This window comes from Phodopus roborovskii, unplaced genomic scaffold, assembly GCF_943737965.1.
Source record: "Phodopus roborovskii unplaced genomic scaffold, PHOROB, whole genome shotgun sequence".
Taxonomy (NCBI): domain Eukaryota; kingdom Metazoa; phylum Chordata; class Mammalia; order Rodentia; family Cricetidae; genus Phodopus; species Phodopus roborovskii.
This window is the reverse complement of record NW_026126613.1, coordinates 1,326,884-1,350,494: the sequence shown is the minus strand read 5'-3', so window position 1 is coordinate 1,350,494 and position 23,611 is coordinate 1,326,884. Positions and strand designations below refer to the sequence as shown.

At 40.4% G+C, this 23,611-nt stretch overlaps 1 protein-coding gene across 1 annotated transcript in view; it reads left to right on the top strand.

Annotated features, from left to right (window-relative positions):
- The window catches only part of Utrn (utrophin), a 456,941-nt gene that overhangs the window by 191,405 nt on the left and 241,925 nt on the right, over nt 1-23,611 (top strand). Inside the window, exons 41-48 of the mRNA XM_051206176.1 lie at nt 91-263; nt 2,962-3,112; nt 4,313-4,488; nt 7,694-7,829; nt 11,874-12,023; nt 15,157-15,232; nt 16,976-17,181; nt 19,528-19,645. Coding sequence (XP_051062133.1) covers nt 91-263; nt 2,962-3,112; nt 4,313-4,488; nt 7,694-7,829; nt 11,874-12,023; nt 15,157-15,232; nt 16,976-17,181; nt 19,528-19,645 — 1,186 coding nt within the window. The remainder of the gene's footprint in view (nt 1-90; nt 264-2,961; nt 3,113-4,312; nt 4,489-7,693; nt 7,830-11,873; nt 12,024-15,156; nt 15,233-16,975; nt 17,182-19,527; nt 19,646-23,611) is intronic.

Below are 23,611 nucleotides of genomic sequence, written 5' to 3'. Positions count from 1 at the left end.
AATGAGGGTTATACATGTAAGCCTCTGTATGTGATTCTGTTGGTTTTTGTTCCTTTACTGGATTCTGTGTTTGTATGGTGATGTTTGCAGAATATCAAAGATCAGCTGGACAAACTTGGAGAGCAGATTGCAGTTGTTCATGAGAAGCAGCCAGATGTCATCCTCGAAGCCTCTGGTCCTGAAGCCATTCAGATCAGGGACATGCTCACTCAGCTGAATGCAAAATGGGACAGAGTGAACAGAATGTATGGTGATCGGAAAGGGTATGTGTGAGTTAAGTGAATATTACCCGTAAGTAACGTGAGTACAAGTTCATGGGTCATTGCAAGAGTCCATGTGTGTATTAGGGTCATGAAACCCATTTCCTACATCTCTTCTACTATGACCTGCTTAATAAATACAGATGAGCCCCATTCCTTAAAGAGACATGTGACCCTTGGCCACAACCATTTACAACATAAGATCTTAATAGTGTGGGGATACCTTTAGTTTTTAGCATAAAAGTAGTCTTTCTCTCTCGTTTTAATTAAAAAGGGTTTTATTAACGTTCCTTTTTCCTACATGCCATGATTAGCTGAGTGAAGAGCAAAGGTGGCTTCAGGTAATTGGAATCCATACATAACCTCAAGCTTTTCTCTCTTTATACTCTGCTTAATAGAACGTTTTGCAGCTTTTGGGTTACTAGACTTTGAGTAGGGGCCTGTGAATAGGAGTGAAGAGAAATGGTTAAGAGTTTTCATTTTTTTTTTTTTTTTTTCAGTAGCTGTGAAAGTAGTGAAGTGCAGGTATAGAGTGAGATCACCCAATAAAAAGTATCATGTAACAGGGAGGGTTCCACAGGGTGACACACTGGAAATACTCAGACACAAAAGGAAGGCATCATGGTGTTAAAAATCATTTGGCTCCACAATTCATGTGACTGTTCAGTCACTGAAGAAATAGAACTTAATGAGATTTTAGAAATGGTCTCTTTGTGTAGTTCGGGAACATCCTATGTACATCCCTACACGTATTTCTTGTTAGAACTGGGATAGCAGTTTCTGTCCTCACTGCTGACACCAATGCCCAACCAAAGGAACTTAAAGAAGGAAGGTTGATCTGGCTATGGAATCAGGGGACACCGTTCTCACCATAGGCAAGGGATGGCTTCAGGAGGAGGCCATCTGGTCACATTGCCATTAGTACGAGGAGAGAGACCAGGAAATGGGGTACAGTAAAACTTCCCAGCCATGCACTTCCCCCAGTGAGGCTCTGTCTCCTAAAGGCTCTGCATAATCCAAACTGCACCTCCATATATTCAGAATCATGAGCCTCTGGGTGACATTTCACATTTCAATCACAACACTTGGTTTTTAGATGGAGACAATTAAAATAAAAAGATGTTGGAAGTCTCTCTGTAACATACCGTGAACTTGGCTTCTGTATCTTGCCACTGGTATTCACGAACATGCCCTTCCTTTAGAACTCTGGCTAACATTGACAGCACTGGCTCACCAATATCACAGTAGTAGGTTACATGGCTGTTTTATTTTCTCTTCCTCGACAGCGGGATTTGAAGATTCTTCACACTAGTGAGGCTCACCTTTTAAACCAAGGGATTGCTACTTATTGTTTCAAAATGCTTGGCTTCCTTAAAGACATTATTTATAGTTTTGTTTATTGTGTGAATATTCACAGCCTTTTGTATGTCACTGAAACTCGTGTGTGCCCTTTGACATACAACAAATTTAGTCTTATGAAATTATATCTTATAGCTGTTTCTTTTATGATTGCATAAAATTAACAAAACATGTGTATTCTTTCCTTATATTTTCTGTGTGTGAGTAGACAGTCGTATGAGTTTTGAAAACTATCTTAGTTGCTTGGTTTGAAATTTCTGTTTAATGATCCATCAGAATTTGATTTTGGTGTGTATTATGTGGTAAGGTTCAGCTTAGTATGTACTCCAACTTCAGAATCATGAGTATTGTCCACTCTTCTATCTTCTAATGGTCCTTAGGCAACCTTCTTCTCCCTCCCTCCCTCCCTCCCTCCCTCCCTCCCTCCCTCCCTCCCTCCCTCCCTCCCTCCCTCCCTCCCTCCTTCCATTCCTGGTTGTTTTGGAACTCGTTCTGCAGACCAGGCTGGCCTCGAACTCACAGAGATCGGCCAGCCTCTGTTTCCCAGGTGCTGGGATTAAAGGCTTGAGCCACCACCACCCAGGTTCCTCAGACAACTTTTTGTGCACCCACAGTTAAATGCTGACAGGCTCTATTTTGCCTCATTTTTTTTTTTTTTAAACAAATGACCAATTTTTTCCCCAATAATTTTTCATTGCCCTTATTGTTGTTAATAATGTCATAATTTAAAATTATTTTATTTTATATTAATTTTGTTCTGCTAGTTATGCTTTATTATACCATCAATTTTAAATACCGTATTTTTAATTTGTAAGTTTCTTCATCTAGCTTCGTAAAATTGCCCTTAGATGTTCTAGAATAATTATTCTTTTCTTGGCCTTTGTTCTAACTTGAAACGAAGTCTTGCATCAGTAAAACCACATGCTTTCCAAGAGAATGGAATAATTAATAGTGGTAAGGGTATAAATTTGGTGGATTAACATGCCTGCAATTAATCAAAAGTGACTTGGTAAGTCAGAGAAGGCAAACATCTTTTCAGAAAGGCAGAGCGAGTGGGCAGGAAGGAGACAGAGGAATGGGTGGGGTGGAGGTCACACACTGTTTTGCATTTGGCACGGCGCTCATTTCTCAGAAGGGAATTGCTAAACACAGCCTTCCTTGAAAATGAGTTTTGTGGAGACAGAAGCTGTGATTTCACCCAGTTTAAACTCTTCAGTTTGAGTGAGATGTGATTGACTGACTGGCATTATTATTAATTATTACAGTTTTTTTAAAGAAGACTTGTACCCAGGTAGTTCTGCAAAGCCAGCATGCGCCTCTGATTCTGTTTCCTGTACTCCAGGTCCTTTGCCAGGGCTGAGGAGGGATGGAGGCAGTTCCATCATGACCTCAGTGACCTCACACAGTGGGTATCTGAAGCTGAGGACCTGCTGGTGGATACCTGTACTGCAGATGGCAGCCTGGACCTGGAGAAAGCCAGGACCCACCAGCTGGTGAGCTCATCCCATCCCAGGAGGGGGATGCATGCAAAGATTGGATGCTTGTTTAGAGGTTGTTGATAAGATGTGTTACAGGAGTTGGAACCAAATCTACTGAGTTTTCACATGTATATACATCGATATAATTTTTAATCACTGTCATTTTGTTCATTTCCTAGTTTCTGGTTTTAAAATTCTAAGAAATTTGGCCATCATACAATTTATAATCAGGTTTTTAAAAGAACATAAAAAAAAAAGTAACTAATTTGAGAAACAGTTATTTTTTAAAATATTTTAAAAGACATTTCTGGAAATTTTGTATATTCAGAATAACACAAAAATTTGTATCTAAGACTGTATCAGTGACAGAAAACTATATGCATACTCACCTGAGTGTTCTGCTCCTAAACACATAGGCATCCCATTTGTGTGTGTGTGTGTGTGTGTGTGTGTGTGTGTGTGTGTGATTTGCACTTGTTATAAAATTATACTATCCTTGATGGACAGGGCAAGCCTATTGTAAGACTCAACAGTAGAGTCAGCTCTGCGACACCATAGGTCATTAAAGAGAATAATAGAGCAAACACAAGTTTAGCCTTCTATTGACAAAGGTGTTTCGTGGTTAACTACATTTTGAAAATGCAGTTCCTGTAGACAGTTCAGGGGGAGTTAAAGACAGTGCCTCCACTTGTTGAGTTCCAGATAAGTATTTAGACTAAACGTTAAAGTAGCCCTTAAATTTGTTACTGTAAAACTTTTGCAGACTGAGACAACATCTTAATAAAATGCACAATGAGGATTGTTTATAAATAGCTGGACGTTAAAGTTGGATTGGCCAAATATTTGTGCATGTGTGTATGTTACTAGATGCTTTTACATACTTGTTTAGAAGATGATGTGTGGTTTAATCAAATGTAACTGATGCTCCTGTTTGGATGTAAACAGCTGATATTTCTTTCTTCTTATTAAGGTGTCCTATATCAGTATATTTTGTCTAATGACATTCACAAGGATAGGTTCAATTTCCAGATAAATTTCGTTTCCACGTGTCCCTGGAAATGTAATGTACTTGTTTGAAAACCCATTTTCACAAACATAAAAAGCCCTCCCAGGAATTTGTTTCTGGAGCTCTTAAATTGATCCTGCAGTCAGTATTGGGTGCACTTAAGGTATCTGATTAAGTGATGGAAATTCATAGCGTGTGCTCTGTCATAGGAACTGGAAGAGGGTATCAGCAGCCACCAGCCAAGAGTGACAGCTATAAACCAAACTGGGGAGGGCATTGTGCAGAGACTCCGCCCCTCAGATGCAAGCTTTCTGAAGGATAAACTGGCTGGTTTCAACCAGCGTTGGAGCACCCTCGTAGCTGAGGTGAAGGATCGGCAACCCAGGTGATGATTCAATTCTGAGTATTTGGGCAGAGGGCTAAAGATTTCATGTAAAATACATGTAACCCATGATATAAATATTGGTAACATTTAAGGCTTGCAATGTCGATGTCCCTTGTAACTATTTTTAGCTTGTCTAGAAAAGCTCACTGTTCTGTTCAGATGTCCTATGTATAAAATTTTCTTTGGGGCTGGGTTGGTGGCTCAGTCAATAAAATGCTTGCCAATTCAAGCATGGAGATGCTATTTCTGATCTCTGGCACCCATGTGAAGTGTTGTCATGGTCTTTTCCTGTGTGAAAGAGAGGTTTCATTGATGAGGGATGGCAGTTTCACTTGAGAATAAGCATAAATATTTAGACTGAACTTAGGCTGATTTAGTTAAGTGGCAGTTGTAAGTTCACATCCAAGGTTCATGACTTCATCAGCCTGGGTTGTTGGCCAGGTTTCCAGTACCAGGCATGGTTTCTGTTTTGCTGAGTGGGCCTTTAAATCCAGTAAGAGAGCTGTTGGTTGCACAATGGTATTATGTTACTATTGTACCCTTAGAGTTACTATGTCATGGGGGTCGCCCTAGCAAGAGAGAGATATGATGTCACACAGTTTTATGAGGATTAAATGAGATAATGAGGCGGAGTTTGAAAAATATTTATGTCTTAGGTTTTTTATTGTGAACATCTAAAATATCCATTTCTTATAATAGTTTGTCTTCAACTTATTCTCTTAGCCTGTTGTTGCTGTATATTGCTAATTGTCAATCAATTTCATCAACATTGTCTGAGCCTTGTGTTCAGCACTGGGGATTCAAAAGTCACAAAGAACTCAGACTGAGAAGATAAAGTTGAAAGGAAAAAAACAAAACAAAACCGTGATTAGAGCAAACATCCACATGAAGATGTTGCCACAGAGGCAGAGGGCTGTGGGATTTGGTCTTAATGAAGAGGGATACCCAAGCTGAGTGTCGAGGCATTTATAACAATTTTGCATAAATTCTTTTTAGGGGGAGCCTTTGTGGTAGTCATCTTTCTGTTGCAATAGCACAAAACTGAGATGATTTAGCTCATAAAGAGAGACGTTTTATTTTGGTCCACAGTGCTTTCAGGTTTCAGCCTGTGAGTGTGTAGCCCAATTTCTTTGGCCCTTGTGGTGGAACATAATGGCTGGGGTGCTGCTCCATGGCTAGAGAACAGAAGAGGTAAAATCCAGTGAGGCTCTGTGTTGGATTGTTCTTCAAGGCCACTCCCTCCGTGAACTTAAAACTTCCCACCAGGTTTTGTAAAATTTCCACCATCACCCAATAAATAGCCTTATAGGTCTTTGGGGGGATTTGAGAGCTAAACCGTGCTAACTTGCTCTTGAAGAGATACAGGAGTGGGAGATGTGGAAGCTGAGTAGCACAGCCATGGCTCTGTGAGAGATGTGCAGACGGCTCGGTAGGGAAACGGGATGTCTTTCTGAACTTATGTACTGTGTCCTTTCTTACTGCCGCCAAGATATTAAAAACAGTCACAGAAATTCCCCTGGAGATTTTCCAATGGCTATCTGTGGAGTCCCAAACTAACAAGATGACTTCAACCCATATTTTACTCAGTGTTTGAAAGTGTAAAGAATAATGGATCTCTTTCTTAGCTTCTTGTATTTTCACTAAAGCAATATTTTTTTTCATAAATTCATATTAAACCTCACTTCTGTTCTGTAACCTGTTTGTACTGGGGCCATCTTGGAACTACAAGAGGTTTACTGCATTGTTCAGTTCGTTTTTGTACTGAGGGCCTGCATGTAAACATCTGCACAGTTTTAGAGTTGATGATGTTTTTACTTAATAAGCAATTCCTGTCAGTGTTTGTCAGGTATTTATAATTTGTTTCTATTCTTAGGGATAATAAAGTATACATTATATTTAGCTAGTTTATGGAGGAAAATTCTGGGTGTCTCAAATCAGTCTTATTGAAATTGCTTGATGATATTAGTTTCTTTTATAATTCTAGTTTTAAAACATGAAATTAGTCATGATTATGAAACAATGGGAATTTAATTTTGAATGTTTCTGAAACAAAAGGACTATGTAAGTATTTTGGGTGTTTTCAAAGTTGTTAGGTTAAATTTTTTTTTACTCGTTTTATTATAATTTCAACTACCATCATTAATTGCTTCACATTTTTTTAATCTTAAAGCTGCATTTTCTTTTTAAAATAAGTAAATTGAAAGTAATTTTCATTAGGTTTTAAAAGTATTAAAATAGTACTAAGTATTATACTTTTCCAACATGACTATTTATATCTATTATGTTATAGCTACGGTATCATTATTTTATACTTCTTATGGTTAAAAATATGAAAGGTAGCATAGAATGTGAATTCTCATTAGGGGTGGCACAATGTAATTCATTAAAATGTTGCACTCCATTTTCGGTCAGCATCTAATTGCAGTAGCTTTAAAAATAATGATGCCATTAGCCTCTTAATAGCATTCAAATTCTGTGTATTTTTTCAATCTATAATCTTATTTGTGACTTGGGTTCTGGTCATCCTTTCTTCTTCTGACAGATGGCTGGTATTCCTAGATGTTATTCTTATACCACTAAAAAGGTCTAATTAGGGAGCTCTGCTTTCATATTCAGCTCACGGCATCGCTTGCCCCCTTTGAGACTCCTTTTTGTGAACCAACCAAGCATAAATGTGTGTATTTCTCTCATACTTGTAGGAGGTTTCCATGCTCAGTCCTTTCCTCATTCATATTTTTGCTGTCATTCAGGTAGAATAGAGTAATACTCGTTGCCTTAATGAAGAAAATATAAAAGGGTGACTTTTCTGTCTCCTTGGAGAACTCAGAGAAAATGATGCACTTTTCCTTATTATTTTACACAAGGATATTTTCACTTCTCCTTAACTAATTCTTTATTATGCAATAATAGCTGACTTAAAAATTCCTTATTAGCTTGCCATTGAATTTTTAATGATGAGAAGATAAGACTTTTCTTTCAGTATATCTGAATTTAATTAATTAAAGAAAAAAATTCCCTTTAGTCTTACATACAATCTTTAGTATGGTAGTCTGTATACATGGCTGTTAATATTGATTTAAAAACATATATTTAATATGATTATTATTTCTGCCAGAATTATGAGGTCAGGATTTCCAAAACAAATATGTACTGTTCTGTTCATTTAGTGATTTCTGTCAATATTTTCCACGCTGTGTTTTCCTAGGCTAAAAGGAGAGAGTAAGCAAGTGGCTGGCTACAGGAGGCGGCTGGATGAGTTTATCTGCTGGCTAGCAAAGGTGGAGAGCTCTGTGCAGAGGACATCAACCCCTCACCCAGAGGAAAACCCACAGGAATTAACAGTAAGGAGTTTGTCTCTGGATTTCCAGAGCCTTCTGATGCAGGATTATTGCCCTTCACGAATAACATAGCTTTGGCTGAAGGGGAAAGAGAGGCAAAACTTTGTCTTTTTAAAAGGAAGCAACCATCATTTTGGTACTGTAGAGATCAAATAGATGAGTATCAATGGCCTTGGTATTAGGTTAGAAGATGTAGATCATTTTAAAGTAATTAGAATATAACACAGCCATGAAGTTTAGTTTTTACTTTTAGTTTTGAAAGGTAACTGGTGATTGGTGATTATTATGTATCAGTGTCACTTTTACAAGAAAATACTGGTTGTTGCACACTTAAATCATTGGAGCTTGAAGTTGACTCAGCAATCAGATCTTCTTTTTTGATCTGTAGCCAATGGGAACTTTTATTTGCTGCACATCTGTACATGTGTACACATGTCAGAACAGTGATCCGAGTCTGTTTTCCAGAGGAAATCCTGTAACTGGCAAGGTCGCTCATCACCTTGATAGTCTGATGACCTGATTCAGTTCTCTACCCTTGTAAATCTAGATGTGATGGTATGCCTCTGGAGTACAGGTCGAACTATCGAGATGCATGAGGGCCAGCTAGCCTGGAGTCTTGTTACGAGCGGGTTTTCCCACCAGCCTGGTCCCTGTGCCAGCCCCAAATAATACATAGGGAGGCTGTATTAGATATAAAGCTGTTGGCCTGCTATTAGCATTACTTATCGGCTAGCTCTGTCTTAAATGTTAACTCATTTCTATTAATCTAAGTGTTTCCACATGGCCTTATCTTACTGGAGAGAGGGCCCTGAGTTCTGCTCCCTTGGTCCTACATTTTGAATCTTCTCCTTCCTATCCCCGAATCATCTTTCTCTCCTAGTCCCGCCTATTGTGCTTTCCTATTGGGCAACAGGGCTTTATTCAGTAACCAATAAGAGAAACATATGTACAGAATGACATCACCCATTATCTCCTCTTTTCTGTCTAAAATAAAAAGTAGGGTTTTAACCTTAACACAGCAAAATATATAACAAAACAGTTATCAAATAAGAACCACAGTTAAAGATTTAAAGAAAATATTACATCATCTATCCTATCTTTGTGAGTCTAAAGTCCTAAATGTAACTTATCTTTAATTCTAACTAAGGAAAACTATAACCATAACTATCTGTCTTCAACTCCAACAAAGACCACAGAAGGATAGTATATAAACTCTTGAAATGACAGAGGCAACTCACCTGGTCGGTCACCCAAAGGAAGTTCTTCTGTAATGTTCCATCTTCAGCCTATAGGCCACAGTGTGTCTGGCAGACTCCTTAGCAAAGCAGGAAATTTCAAAATGTCCCACCTGTGTTGGCAGTTTGTCAGTCACTTTTCTCTGTATCCTGCAGACTGTCTGGCAGACTCTTCCATGAAGCAGGAATCCTGTATCAATGTCTATCTTGTATCAGCAGTCACTTTCCTGTGGGTCCTGCATGTCCAGTTTATACAGCATAAAGTCCAACAGTCCAGACAAAGAGCAGTATCTTGCCCAAATGCCTAGTCTTGCCATATTGGAAGTAAACTCCATAATGTGTTTCTTCAATGTCCATCTTCCTTTCTGACACAGGTGGTGTTGCCAGGAGCAGTTGTGCCTCACTGTTAAGTAAAACCCTAAACCATTTTAAAAGCCATATTCTGTAGGTCTTTGAAAGGTTTGAAGAATGTCTATTCATCTCAAATACATCTCTATATATCTAGAAATCCTAACTTTAACTGTAAGTTTTGACTATTATAGTTAAAACCTAACTAAAGTTTTGATTATTATAGGTAACTATATAAAATCTGTACTAAATTATTCATTTTAAATGAGCTATATAAACACAATACCTAAACAAGAGGAGAAATATACATATCACAAAATTGACCTTAAATTTGTATCAATAAATGAAAATTTATTCCAAAACAAATATTCATCTCTAGACCATAATCCCTCTTTTACCTTTAAAGAGATTGGTTGTGGTCATTACCCATTTATAACCAATCCCATTTAAATTAAAACAAACATTTATAGACAATATTTGGGAATTAAGGCGTCATTCTTTCCAAACTGCTTCCTGCTGGTAGGGGGCGCTGTCATGGGACTCCAGAGAAGCCGCAGAAATCCTGGCTGTAGTGGTCCGCAAGGCTGCGCCTTGTCCCAGCTGTTTTGAAATGCTGTTTCAGGGGGTCTTGCTTGATCAAACCATGTTAGTGTGGAAGGAATCCATTACTTTTCATTTTCTTTGGAAACAAAAATAGAAATTCTTTTCTCCAGTAAACTGTCTTTAGACTTAAATTTTGGAGTCAAAGCATTTTTAAAATATATAAATTGGATTAATCCAGCAGTATTTCTTTTAACAATTGTTGCTATTTCCTCAGCAGTCAAACAATACAACATTTAGTATCCAGTGTCTCTGTGCTTTCCATCTTTACACGATTCTTTTATTACTTTATGTCTTCTATTTCCATTTTATTTTCATTTATTGAGATAGGGTTTCTCTGTGTAATTTTTATCTGTCCTGGAATTAACTCTGTATACCAGGTTTACTTGGAAATCACAGAGATCTGCTTGCCTTTGCCTCCCGAGTGCTGGAATTAAAGGTGTGCACCACCACACCCCGCTACTCTCTCCAGCTGCTCATACACACCACTGAGTTGTTAGCAGGGCTTCTTAAAAACCCTGTGGTTTTTTTGCTGCTATAGTGAGTCAGGAAACCTCCCTTAAAGGAGCTGCACAAATCTCTGCTTGTCTCTAGCAAAACAGAGCCTAACTGAGAAAAATGTTGCTACTAAGAAGTCTTGCTTGTTTTTGTTCTTTTTTTTTCTAAAACCCCTTTTTAAGCTTTTGTTAAGTTTTAAGTGAAAGTTCTCGGTCCACATTGCAGCGCCATTTTATTAAATCTGGTTTTCCCAACAGCCTGGTCCCACAGCCACAGCAGCCCAAAATAACACACAGAGATGCTGTATTAGATATAAAGCTGTTACTAGCTTTGCTTATTGGCTAGCTCTGTCTTCAATATTAACCCATTTTTACTAATCTAAGTATTTCCATGTGGTCTTATCTTACCAGAGAGAGGGTCTGGAGTTCTTGATAGTGTGATGACCTGATTCAATTCCCTATCCTTGTAAATCTGGATGTGAGGTTTGCCTTTGTAGTGCAGGTAGAGACAGCAGAACTATTCAGACGCGTGAGGGCCAGCTAGCCTAGAGTCCTGAGTACAAGAGAAACCAAGAGAATCAACTCCTCAAACTTGCCCTCTGACCTCCACACATGCACACACATACTCCCACACTAGTAACATAAAGAAGATTGTTTGAATGAGAAAATATGCATACACAGATATAGAACTATACTCCAAAGGCATTTACCTATTTTGAGAAGACGTTTTGCCCATGGCTGAGAAAGAAACTTTCAGTATTTCAGGGAATACATGGCACTCGTTTATTAATTTTTTTTTCCTTGAAGTATGAGGATACCCGATATTCCTACTTTATCTAAGGGGTCAAGAACTTTCTTCAGTTATCCTGCTTGTAAAGTATTTGAGAGATTTAAAAACAGTAGAACAGCATGTTAAGATGGAGGAGTAAGGTGGCAACCAGAAATGAACCTTAACAATGGAAGTACTGTGTGATCCTGTTCGAAGGGCAGGCAGGGAATGAAGGAAAATAAGAGAACACGGGTTGGGCCTCAAGAGATGGCGCAGCAGCTAAGAGCATTATTGCTATTGCAGAGGATCCGAGTTCAGTTTGCAGCACCCATGTGGGACAGGCAGCTTGCAACTGCCTGTAACTCTAGCTTCAAGGGCTGTGATGCCCTCTTTTAGTCTCTGCACTCAGTGTACACACACCTCCCCACCAACATGCACATCTAATTAAAGATAATACAAAAGCGTATGTGTTTGTGCATGCATGTACACAAACACGCACGTGAGTCTGTGTTGGTGTCCTGTCAGTGAGAGTGTGTGTGTTCACACTTTTGGTAAGCTTAGAATCTTCTAACCACCTGTCTTCTGATGACGCTTTCAGGACTTAGCCCAAGAGATGGATGTTCAGGCTGAAAACCTCAGATGGCTCAACAGAGCAGAACTGGACGCGCTTTCAGATAAAAGTCTGAGTTTGCGGGAAAGAGACAAACTTGCGGACACTTTGAGAAGCGTGAACGTGACGTGGAGCAAGGTGTGCATGTGGGAATTCTATAATGTGTTTCTCAGGTCTACTGACTTAGAATTACGTGTGTGTGTGGGGGGGGGGAGTTAGGGAGAGGGGGTTGTCATAGATAAAGGGACAGCTTTTAGGGGTTGATTCTTCCACTTTGGTGGCAAGCATCTTTCCCAGGTGAGGCATCTTGCTGGCCCATATTTATTGATGTTATGATGATAGATTTTGTTCCTTTGCTGCTGCAGATGTAGGCCCTGTATATTTGGTTTTGCACCCATCAGCACATGTATCCTTAAAGAATGGTTTCTATTGTACACTGGATTCTTTGTCCTGGAGGATCTGCATATCATGTAGCACACCACGTTGTGAATGTCTGCTAGAATTTGGCAATAAAATGCCAGTAATTCTTATTAGGATCCAGTGGAATTTAATAACATCTGACAAAAACTACACCAAGATGAGAGTTATGTCCCTATATGATTACTTGCTTTTGCAGTGGAAATGGTTAAAGGTAGCTGAAATCCTAAGGTTCTTTTTATTCTGTCTGGGTACTTCTTAGGTCCATGTGTGTGGTTCATGTGACACATTGAATGTATGTGTCCCACCCTAGGCTGGCAGTCACTTTACTCTTTTGAATTTTATCAGACTGGAGGTCATAGCAAATATGTTAGCCTAGATCTTTAGTTCTGACATTTGGGAGGCTAAGGCAGGAGGAGGGTATAGTCAATGTCAGCTGGGGTGGCATAGTAAGACCCTGTCTCAAAAAGAAGAGAATAAGAAGAAAGAGGAGGAGAAACTAGGAGAAAAGAGATGGAGAAGGAAATAGTATCATATCTAGTAATATATAATACCTATGCATATATACACATATGCATATATACACATATGCATGCATACACACACACACACACACATATGGTCCAGCCTATGATTATGAATTATGCCCAGGAGGTCTCTTAGCTACCTGCATCTTTGGTCTGGACCTTTTTGTGTATTCTATACTTGTATATTCAATAACCTTTTCTGTATCTCTGCTTGGGTATCTAATAGTATCTCAAGATTTACATTGGACTCCTGGTGTCTCCCCTTTCTTGTGAACCTTATTGTGTAGGTCATCCCTCAGTTAATGGCATTTTTTGTCTTTATTATCCTGAAGTCAGAAATCTCCAGTCATTATTATGGCACATAAATGTAAATTATATCTCAGTAAAGAGACACTCTTCCCTTTCTTACACACACACACAGCGATTCCTCGATATCACTGTCATTGGCGGCTTCTTCCATGTCCTTGATGGATGGTTTGAAGGACGTGTGATAATGCAAATGCGGGCAAAAGTTTGATTTCTAGATGTTGCTTGGCCTTGAAAGTTTCTGCTTATATTGAATATTTCCGCTTATGTTGAAAAAACAATAGCATAAATGGACTACATTTCACTAGTTCATGCTGCTACTGACTTGTCCCACCATCTCGGGAAAATCCTGCCTCACTAGACTCTTCTGCTACCCGTTCTCAGCATCATCCCAGCAAGGCAGCCCGAGCTTTGTTAAGACATAAGCGAGACCCAGTAACTCCCGCGAACAATGTCCTCTAATGATTTTCCATCTCACTGAGAGTAAAGCTGATGTCCTTAATGTGATTTATAAGGCCCCTCTCAGGGTGCCTTGCTGCCACCTCAGACTTTATCTGATGCTCTCTCTCCAGACATATTGGCTCCTGTGTCACTTGCCAAATCCATTTGTATATATTCAACCGGGGCCTACATTTTTATTAAACACAGAGTGTGTTGGCTGGTGTCGTGGAAGAAAGGGCATGGCAGCCAGTTTGAGAGCACTGTACTAGAGCCCTGAAGCCTCTATTCCTACAGGAATTGAATTAACATAGATTTTAATGTTGTGCACTTTGTAGAATCATGACATGCAAGACAAGACAAAGCTTACTGCGTGGGGAATCTTACATATGCTAGGAACCACTACTCTGGAATGTTCCATTCACTGGATTCTGTATTAGTAGATTTTCACTATGTCCCTGGTTCTTGTAATGCACTGTTTTAAGAATGAGGAATATAGGAAGAATGATACTGCCTATCACTTAGTGGCTTTGTCATGGATGTCGTGGATAAGACAGCAAGACCAACAATTAAAATCTGGAAGCTAGGGCTGGGCGGTGGTGGCATGTGCCTTTAATACCAGCAGAGGCAGGCAGATTTCTCTGAGTTTGAGGCCAGCCTTGTCTATAAGTGCTTGTCCCAGTACAGCTAAAGCTACACAGAAAAACCCTGTCTCAAAAAACAAACAAAACAAAAGAAAAATTGGAAGCTAGGAACATATAGGGGACAGTTAGTACACTCTAGAGTAATCAATGGAGGCCTGTGCGAGGAGATATTTATTATCTAGGCTAACTTTTAAAAGATGAGTGAGGGAGTGAGGGAAGAAGGATCGGGCTTTGTAGAGGGGAAAATAAATGGAAGGGTCTAGAGGAGACACAATGAAGTGTATCTGTGTCCTAGGAAAATAACTCCAGAGACCCGATCTTGGTACATTAACCATGTGTGGCGCTCAGTGGAGTTTGAGCTCTATCTTGAGAGGAAGTTTCTACTCTGAGGGAAATGGACAGCTAGTGATGTATCCTGCAGGGAAGGATGGCATCCCCTAGGAAGTGATACAGAAAGATCAGCTAGCACCTTGAGAGAAGCTTACAAAGGCCTGGAGAGATCTGGACGTGTCTGAATATCCACTTGACTGAGAGCCGGATGGAAGTTACATATTATCGGGGGGAGGGTCCTTAGCCTCTGAAAACTCCAGATAGGAAATGAGTAAGAGGGGCATTCGGTGGATGAACAGAAAACTGGGCTAGTGAAGGATGCTTAGAGAGGCAGGAAGACAGTTAGACGTACAGATGTTCAGAGGATTTAAGTTGCAAGGGGAGTGGACAGCTTCAATGGTGCAAATGAGTCACAGTTGAGGATTGGTTGGCATTCCTGAGCTTAATGTCCGGAGAGGTAAGGGCTCCAGTAAGATTATCATGGAAGTGAAGATACAAGTTTACGTGTTAACCAAGAGAAGGCTGACTGAGCTGTCATTTAGAAGAGGGGCTGTCTTTCAAAGATGTGATCATCTTTATTTTCTCTCTGTGTTTGGCTTGATGCTGCAGATATGCAGAGAAGTGCCTAGCGTACTGAAGTCACGCGCTCAAGAGCCCTGCTCTGCCTCACAGACAAGGATTACAGGTAAGATATCCATTTATTCTTTAGGGACTATTTTTTATCAGTACAGACACATTTACAGTTTGAACATCCTATTAGAATAACCATTGGGAAAATAAAAATCATGCAGTTTCTGTTCCTAATCCTGAATTCATACTCTTCAAATGCTCAGCCTGGGAAATCATCACTTTTTTTTTTTGTTGAAGAGATTTTTCTTTCCTTGCATCAAAGAAGTAGCTGGAAGGCCATCATCCCGATGAGCGAGGGGGAGGGGCTAGGTGGAAAATATTCAGTTACTTTAATTGGAGAGATGCAGCTTTTCAAGCCATCAGGTATAATCTGCTATGACAACACTCATGGATTGTGTGCAACTTGTCCTGGATCACGGGGGTGCGGGTTTTGACGGCTCCAACTCCCAGAAATCAATGCACTAGCAAGTATTATTCCCTTCAACTTGGAGAATATTCTGGGTTTCCTCAGCATTTCTGTTCTTTCCTTCTGTCTCTGTCCCAAGAAGACCCTATAGTCCCCGACACGCCTGCCTTGCAATTGCTCCTAGCCGCCTTCCTCTGCTTGCCATCTGTGGGTCTCCTGGCAAATTCCAGCTGTGATTAACCCAGGCTGCCCACTCCTCCTTGCCAGCTGCTGCTGGCGATTTCCTTAGTTTTGTTCACTGCCCTCCACATCCTTCCCACCTTCAATTCCGCTGCCCACCAGCTGCCTCCTGTCCATGGTCGGTCGCCTTCCCTATCCCTATGTTTTCCACCTCCTCTTGGTCCTTTTCTCTGTCGTCTCCCGAGAATTCAAACAAATACGTATTTGCTTCTTGATATCCGGGCTTGTTTATGACTCAATGTGTATCCTGTATCACTTATTTTCCCCAGCACCCTGCATCAGAAATCCCTGTGGCCCGACTGCTTTTCCTGATTTGTATCTGAAACACTCGAACTGACATTTTATTGATTCAAAACAAAAACAAAAACCAAAAAAAACCCCCAAAACCATGCAGCTTTAATTCCAGAACCATAAAGGAAGGATGCGCTGTGCCATGCATTGCTGCCGAACTTCGTCTTTTTAAAAACATCGTTATGACCTAAGAGCAGGGAAACGCCATATATACCCTTAGATGTCTGAAAGATTGGTGGCAGAACCATTTTTAAAGTAGGTTTGCAGTTTCTTTTCCTTAAGACACTCATCGCAGAACAGATGTGTGACCCGAAGCCCATCTCAGCATGACTTTCCTCCTGCACAATGTTCCTGCTTTTAAAAATTCTGTAGTCTTGAACTTATGTGTTCCTATGTGTCTGTGTGCTGTATGTACTTGAGTGCCGGTGCATGAAGAGGCAGGAAGAGGCCAGGTTCCCCGCAGGTAGAGCTACTGGCCCTTGTGCTCTCCCAATAGATGCTGGAACTGAACTTGGATCCTCTGCAAGAGAAATGTGTACTCTTAACTGCCGAGTCTGCTCTCCAGCCTCTGCGCAATGTGTTAGTGTGTGTGTGTGTGTGTGTGTGTGTTAATCATATTATAAGTGATATGAACATTTTTAAAATAAATCAAGAACATTTAGTTCATTGACATTGTTGTGCACCTCTATGTAGCTCCAAAATATTGTCATTATTCTGAAGTTAGAGCTCTTACCCTCTGAGTAGCCTCTACCCTCTTCTCTCCCCCCCCCCCCCCCAACGCATGCATACAACTCCCAGCCATCATGTCACCTTCACCACATCCTGTTGACTGTTTCTGCTTTGGTACTTCTTTTATTTCAGCTCACCCCAACGTCCAAAAGGTGGTGCTAGTGTCCTCTCCATCGGAGACTACTCTGCGTGCCCCAGAGATCTCAGTTCCTGCCGATCTGGATAAAACCATCACAGAACTGGCTGACTGGCTGGTATTGATCGACCAGATGCTGAAGTCCAACATTGTCACTGTGGGAGACGTGGAGGAGATCAATAAGACGGTTTCCCGGATGAAAGTAGGTGCAGAATTGTAAAGGCTGGCCAAGGCAATCCCCTCACCTTGGATCTCATCTGTTTATCCTAAATTCTGAGAAAATAAGCTTTAAAATACTCTTTATTTGCTAAGTAGGGATAACTCCAAAGAGAAAATTTTCCTCAAGTTGATCAATTAGAACTGGAGACTCAGTGTGTAACTCGAATAAAGCTGGACACAGCATAACAATAAGCTGCTTTTCCATTTAATGCCCAGTGCAATATAGAATAATTTCTAAAAGTATGTTTTCATTTTGATTTTATAATGAGTTCATTTCATTCCTGACCTTAGAAATGAATATCCCCCTCTCTTTCTCTCTCTCTCTCTCCCTCTCTCTCTCTCCCCCCTCTCTGTATGTATTTATGTATGTATATATGTATTTTTTTTCTCTTAATGAACATAGACTACCTAGTAGCAACTTGGAAAATTATTTTTCCATATTCAGTAGGTTATCTGTTATAGAGCATAGAGCAATACTGAAAGGAATAGTCTAGATAGAAAACACAATAAAATGACAGCTATTGCTAATGCCTATGCCTTCATGTGTGTTGAACATTTGCTTACTTCCACATGTGTTATAACAACCTCGTGTATGGGCACTGACTTAGTCCCATGTCACCAACAACTTCACGTTTCTAAGACAGTTGTTCTCAACATGTGGGTCCCGACCATGCTACACTTTCACAGGGCTCTAATATCAGATACTTACATTACGATTCATAACACTAGTAAATTACAATTATGAAGTAGCAATGATAATAATTTTCTGATTGGGGTAGCCACAGCATGAGTGACGGTATTAAGGGGTTTGCAGCATTAGGAAGGTTGAGAACCACAGCTCTAAGAGGCCAAGGAGGTGAGCACATCAAGCTAACATGTTTCTCTGACAAAGCAGGTTCCAATAAGTGTCACGGGGTATGTCAGCCACCTGTTAGAGGAGGCAGGCCGAGGAGAGGGGCTGCTTCTATAGCCATGGAAGCAGGAGGCGGGGCTCTGATATAGAACGTGAATGCCATCCTGGGTAGCAGACACCTTGGGTTTGGTAGGGAACTTTGGGGTCAACATTTGTGCAAGAGGTGTCCTTTGTTTGTTGTTAGGGAGTGATGTGTTGGAAAAGGCAACTTAGTTCTTCGAGGAGGGGCTGGCAAAGCTGTGTAAAGCCCGGTGGACTTGAATCTATGAGCACTTGGCAAGCATCACCTCCCATTTCTTTTTGTTTTCTGAATTGTGGCTGGGAACCGCTGATAACAATGCTTTTTAGTAGAAGGTGAGGATGGATGGGAGGCAAGAGATGCTTAAATCAAGGAAAAGAGCCCTTTGTGAGGGGCGGGGACGATGCTGTTCCCAAACAGAGGAAATGGAAAGGTGGAACAAAGGAGCGCCAATGAGCATTTGAGTAATTTAAGCTCTGAAGTCAGCAGCATCCATAGAAGCATGCTTTGGGATCTAGGACTGGAGAGCGAGTCGTTTGTTTGGAAGTGCTTGTCCCCGTAGGAGTGAGTGAAATCTACAGAATTAGTGTGCTCTCAGCTAGATGGCTGGATAAATCCTTTCTTTGACAGACTGTTTGTACTAACTGTGAATTGTGTTTTCTAATCTTTATAGTATTTATTACTTCTGTAATTAAAATAAACTCTTGCTGGAATTCTCAGCCCCTGTCTTATTTATCAGCTAAGACACATAGTCTATGAAAAAAAGGGTGATTTATGTCTAAGTTGGTTCATTTGCAATTATTGTAGCTATTGCTTTTCTAATATGCTATATTTGCATCCTTATAGGACAGGACTGAGACCCTTTAATACAGTTCGTCATGTTGTGGTGACCCCCCCCAGTCATAAAATTATTTTTGTTTATGCTTCATAACAAAAGAACTATTTTTGCTACTGTTATGAATCGTAATGTAAATGTTTTTGGAGACAGAGCTTTGCCGTAGGAGTCATGACCCACAGACTGCTGTTCTAGGGGTCCCTTCTGTGTGTTCATATCTGATACAGAACAAGTACACAAGGGTTCAACAAAAATAATCGCTAATGTTTTCAGAGCATTTTCAGGGAGAGGTACTTGATTTAACTTCCTGAGACTTGATGTGACTGAGCTCAAGGCAACGTGAAGAAGACCTGTCCTGGTGACTCTGTGGCTTACTGGGAGACCTGAGATGTGACCCCAAGGCCTCTGACTCCAGATCACAGGCTCTTCCTCTGCTACATCGCCGATGCTGGTGCTTCCTTGCTCCTTAGAGGAAGAAAGCATACAGTCACTATGACCAAACCCATTTACAGTTAGGGTCTGGCTGTGTGATGCCTTAATCCCCTATCTTGTTTCTTCCCAGATCACAAAGGCTGATTTAGAACAGCGCCACCCTCAGCTTGATTTTGTGTTTACCTTGGCACAAAATTTGAAAAACAAAGCTTCCAGTTCAGATGTGAGAACGGCAATCACAGAAAAACGTGAGTTAAAAATAAAACATTCATTCTATAGATTATCAGCCACTTTAATATTCACAAACACCTATCTTCAGAATTATTCTATTAGAAATTGTTATTGGTAATTGCTACTCTGCATTTAATAGGAAATTGTTTCTCTCTCTCTATTTTATCATTCTTTGAAAGTTTCCAAATACCTGCACACCTCCCTTCTGAACTGCATCTTATTCTCTTATATTAGTTTTTCTTTTTTTAAAGACATCTAATGGAAGAAAGCTAGCCAAACTCATAGTCACACAAATCGATTCCAACATTTCTCTCCACTAACTGAAATTGGGTGTCATCAATTCTTCTAAATTTACCTCAGAATTCACTCCATACACGCTTTGTGATTGGCTCTCGCGTGGGGCTGCCTTAGTTAAAAGGAAAATTAAAAAAATAAATAAATAAAATGAACGTACGAAATATTTACCAACAAATGTCCCTGTTTGGAGTGAGTGTTTGAGTTAAGGATCCTGTGTTTGTGCAGCACACAGAACCAAGTCTGGATTCTCGGGAATGGCTTCTGGTGGCTATCATTTTCTTTTTCCTCAGTCTCTGTCCCCTGCAGATAGATCCCTGCCTCCTTTGGATCATTGTCAAACCTGATACTTCAGCCATTTTCTTTTATTCATGTTTGTCCTTTTCGTTTGTTTGTTTCAATTTTGCTCTCTTCTCCACAGGTGAAATTACTCAGCAGCTGGTCACACACAGACACACAAACACACAGACACACACAGATACACATACAGAGGCACACACAAACACACACAGAGGCACACGCAGACAGACACACAGACACAAACACACAGACACACACACAGATACAAACACACAGACACACACAGAGGCACACAGAGGCACACAGACACAAACACATAGACACACATAGAAACACACACAAAGGCACACAGATACACACACACAGAGGCACACACAGATAGACACAAACCACAGACACACACAGATACACACACAGAGGCACACAGACACATACACACACACGCACACACACACAGACACACACACACACAGGCACACACAGACAGACAGACACACACAGACACAGAGGCACACAGACACACACACACACACACAGAGGCACAGACACAAACACACAGACACAGAGGCACACATACACACACACAGACACACACACACACAGAGGCACACACAGACAGACACACACAGACACAGAGGCACACATACACACACACACACACACACACACACACACACACGCACACACACTTTGTGAAGCCTTCCTGCCTACTTGTGTTCCCCAGTGGACTGTGTTTCCTATCTGTCTTGTTCCTGCCTCAGCCTCATCTCAGCCTCGTCGCCCGTTAATCACCCTAGGGCTCTTGGCTGCTTTAATTTTCTCTCCCATGCAGACTGTGGATACTCAACCTTTCTGGCTTTGGTCCACTCATTAGGTGGGCTGTGAGGAGGACCGTGAGGAACTCAGTAAATATGTGTGAGAATATAAACTGGATAGATACAGTCAAATTCTTCTTGAGGAAGCGGAGTCAGCTATAGGCATAATAGATGCTTTTTGCTTTTAAAATAAATGGAGCAGCACAGTTACCAAAGGAGATGATGGGAACTTTCAACAACTGATGGCAATGACTTATTTCTAATCGGAGAGATGCTTTGCTTCACTCTTCCTGATTTTGTCAATTGATTGATAGGTTGGGAATCTTGTACAACGGGGGACTCTGAAGTGGTCCTTCCTCCCGCTCTTGGCGGGAGTTCTCCGTCCTCAGCACCAAACCCTTACCAGCCGCTTTTCATGTTGCTTTCTGATCATCATCGTAGCCAGACGTATTTTAATAGTTTGTTTTTAAGGCACAGATTGGCCTCAAACTTGTCTTGAATTTACAGTCACCCTGCTTCCTGAGCCTGTGGACTCCTGGCTGGTGTCACTTTGTCAAGCTTACATGCTGCTGCTGTGTGAGCCCAGGACTTACTGTATGCTAGGAGAACGCTCTCTTGGCTGAGCTACAACCCAACTCTAGTTATTACTATTGTTATTATTCATGTCTTTTTACAGCAGTGTTTCTATCTCCTGAATATCTTCTCTCTCCCTCTTATTTCCGTCTCCGGTCTCTGTCCTCTCCATTCATTTTTCCTTCTGTTCTCTTTCCCTAACTAATTGGTCTTCATAATTACTTATTGCATAGCAAGTGCTCTTATCAGCTTGTGTGTCACTAATAATGAGTTGTGTTTATCATTTACAATGAATAAGATAATTCGTTTGGTACTTTAACTTGTATTTGTTCATTTAATGAGCTGCATCAGTCATAGAATTGGCAATAAGTACTTTATGTGAGTTTTAGGCTGAGAACTAGAGTGTCATCATAGTTTCGTCTAACCTTCCCTTAAAACCTTCAGCAGTCTCTTTACATTATTAAAATGACACAGCAACACACACTCCCATTGGATAATTTCTAAAAATTATGACTCATTGAACAGTTTAATAGAGTTTATGACGTGAAGTCTTTCAGCCTTCTAAACAACTGTAACTTGACAGCTTTATGATTTACATTACTGTACATTATTTTAAGAGTTTTACCAGAATGTTCCACTGTAAGCAAACCACAACCTTTTCTTAGAAAGTTTTCATGAGTACTTTGCTTGCATGTAGGTATGTACAGCCCGTAAATATGTGTATTGAAGCTCATGGAGGACAGAGTCAGGCACTGGATCTCCTCAAAGGAGTAAGAGGTGGTTAGGCATCTCCGTGTGGGTTTTCGGAACTGAACCTGGGTCTTTCACAAGAGTCACAACTGCTAAGCCGTAACTCCAGCTCCTGCTGCGAGGCTTGATCTTCACCCTTGAGATTGTCTGGTGTTCAGAGCCTCATGCTTGCCATCTGTGGGCTGATCTGTAGAACAATTATTCACTGATATTTCAGCCCGCCATCATGAGCTTTCCCTGTAGCAATGAACCAAAAGGTTAAATTTCCCTAGATCTTTGTGTGTGTTCTTTTTTTTTAGAAAGGAGAGGAGATAGTGTTGGGGAGGGAGAGGTAAGAAGGTAAGGAAAAAAAAGATGTGACAATACAGAGAAAACAGGACTGAGGAGAAACAGTGGGGGAAGCAGGGCGGAAGCCAAACGTGACATTTTATGGCTGTGAACGCATAGGTATGCAGAACTTGCAACTTCTTCATTCTCAGTATTCCTATTGGACTAGAAAATATAGAAATATTGCCTGTCAGAAAGGCCTCATGCCGGAGGAGAGCAAATATAAAAGTATTTGCCTGAGAGATTCTCCATTCAAGGCAGATGGAGACTGTCTCTATGTTAAAAGTTTATCTTACAGTACTGTTAGCTTTGGTCACTGTCAGACCAGATTCTGTGACTACAGAAACTAAGGGATTGTCTTTAATTTTCATTAGTTCAGTAGACATTTTTATTAGATGCTAATCACATTTAATATTAATGGCATTCAGGTCCCTCCCCAGGGACAGTTTTAGAAACAGGTCTGGATAAGGTGACACAGGCCTGTATATAAACCAAGCCACTTGAGATACTAAGAAAGGTGAGTTGCCCGTTTGAGGCGAGACTGGGAAACACAGGGATGCTCTGGCTTACATAGATAAAGCAATTTAGAAGAGCTGTAGATGTAGTTCAGTGGTAAAATGGTTACATTGTGTGTGAAACACGCAGTCTTTGAGCCCAGCATGGAAGGAAGGAAAATTGGTGACCTGGGCACGGTGGCTTGTATTGATAATCTCAGCACTCAGGAGGCCGAGTCAGTAGAATCTCAAGTTGGTGCCAAAGTCATTTCTAATATATATATATATATATATATATATATATATATATATATATATTACACACATACACACACATATAATATATATATTTAATATGTTATATGTGTGTGTATGTGTGTATAATTCTATCATCTATAAATAAATATACACATATATTTAGTTATATAAT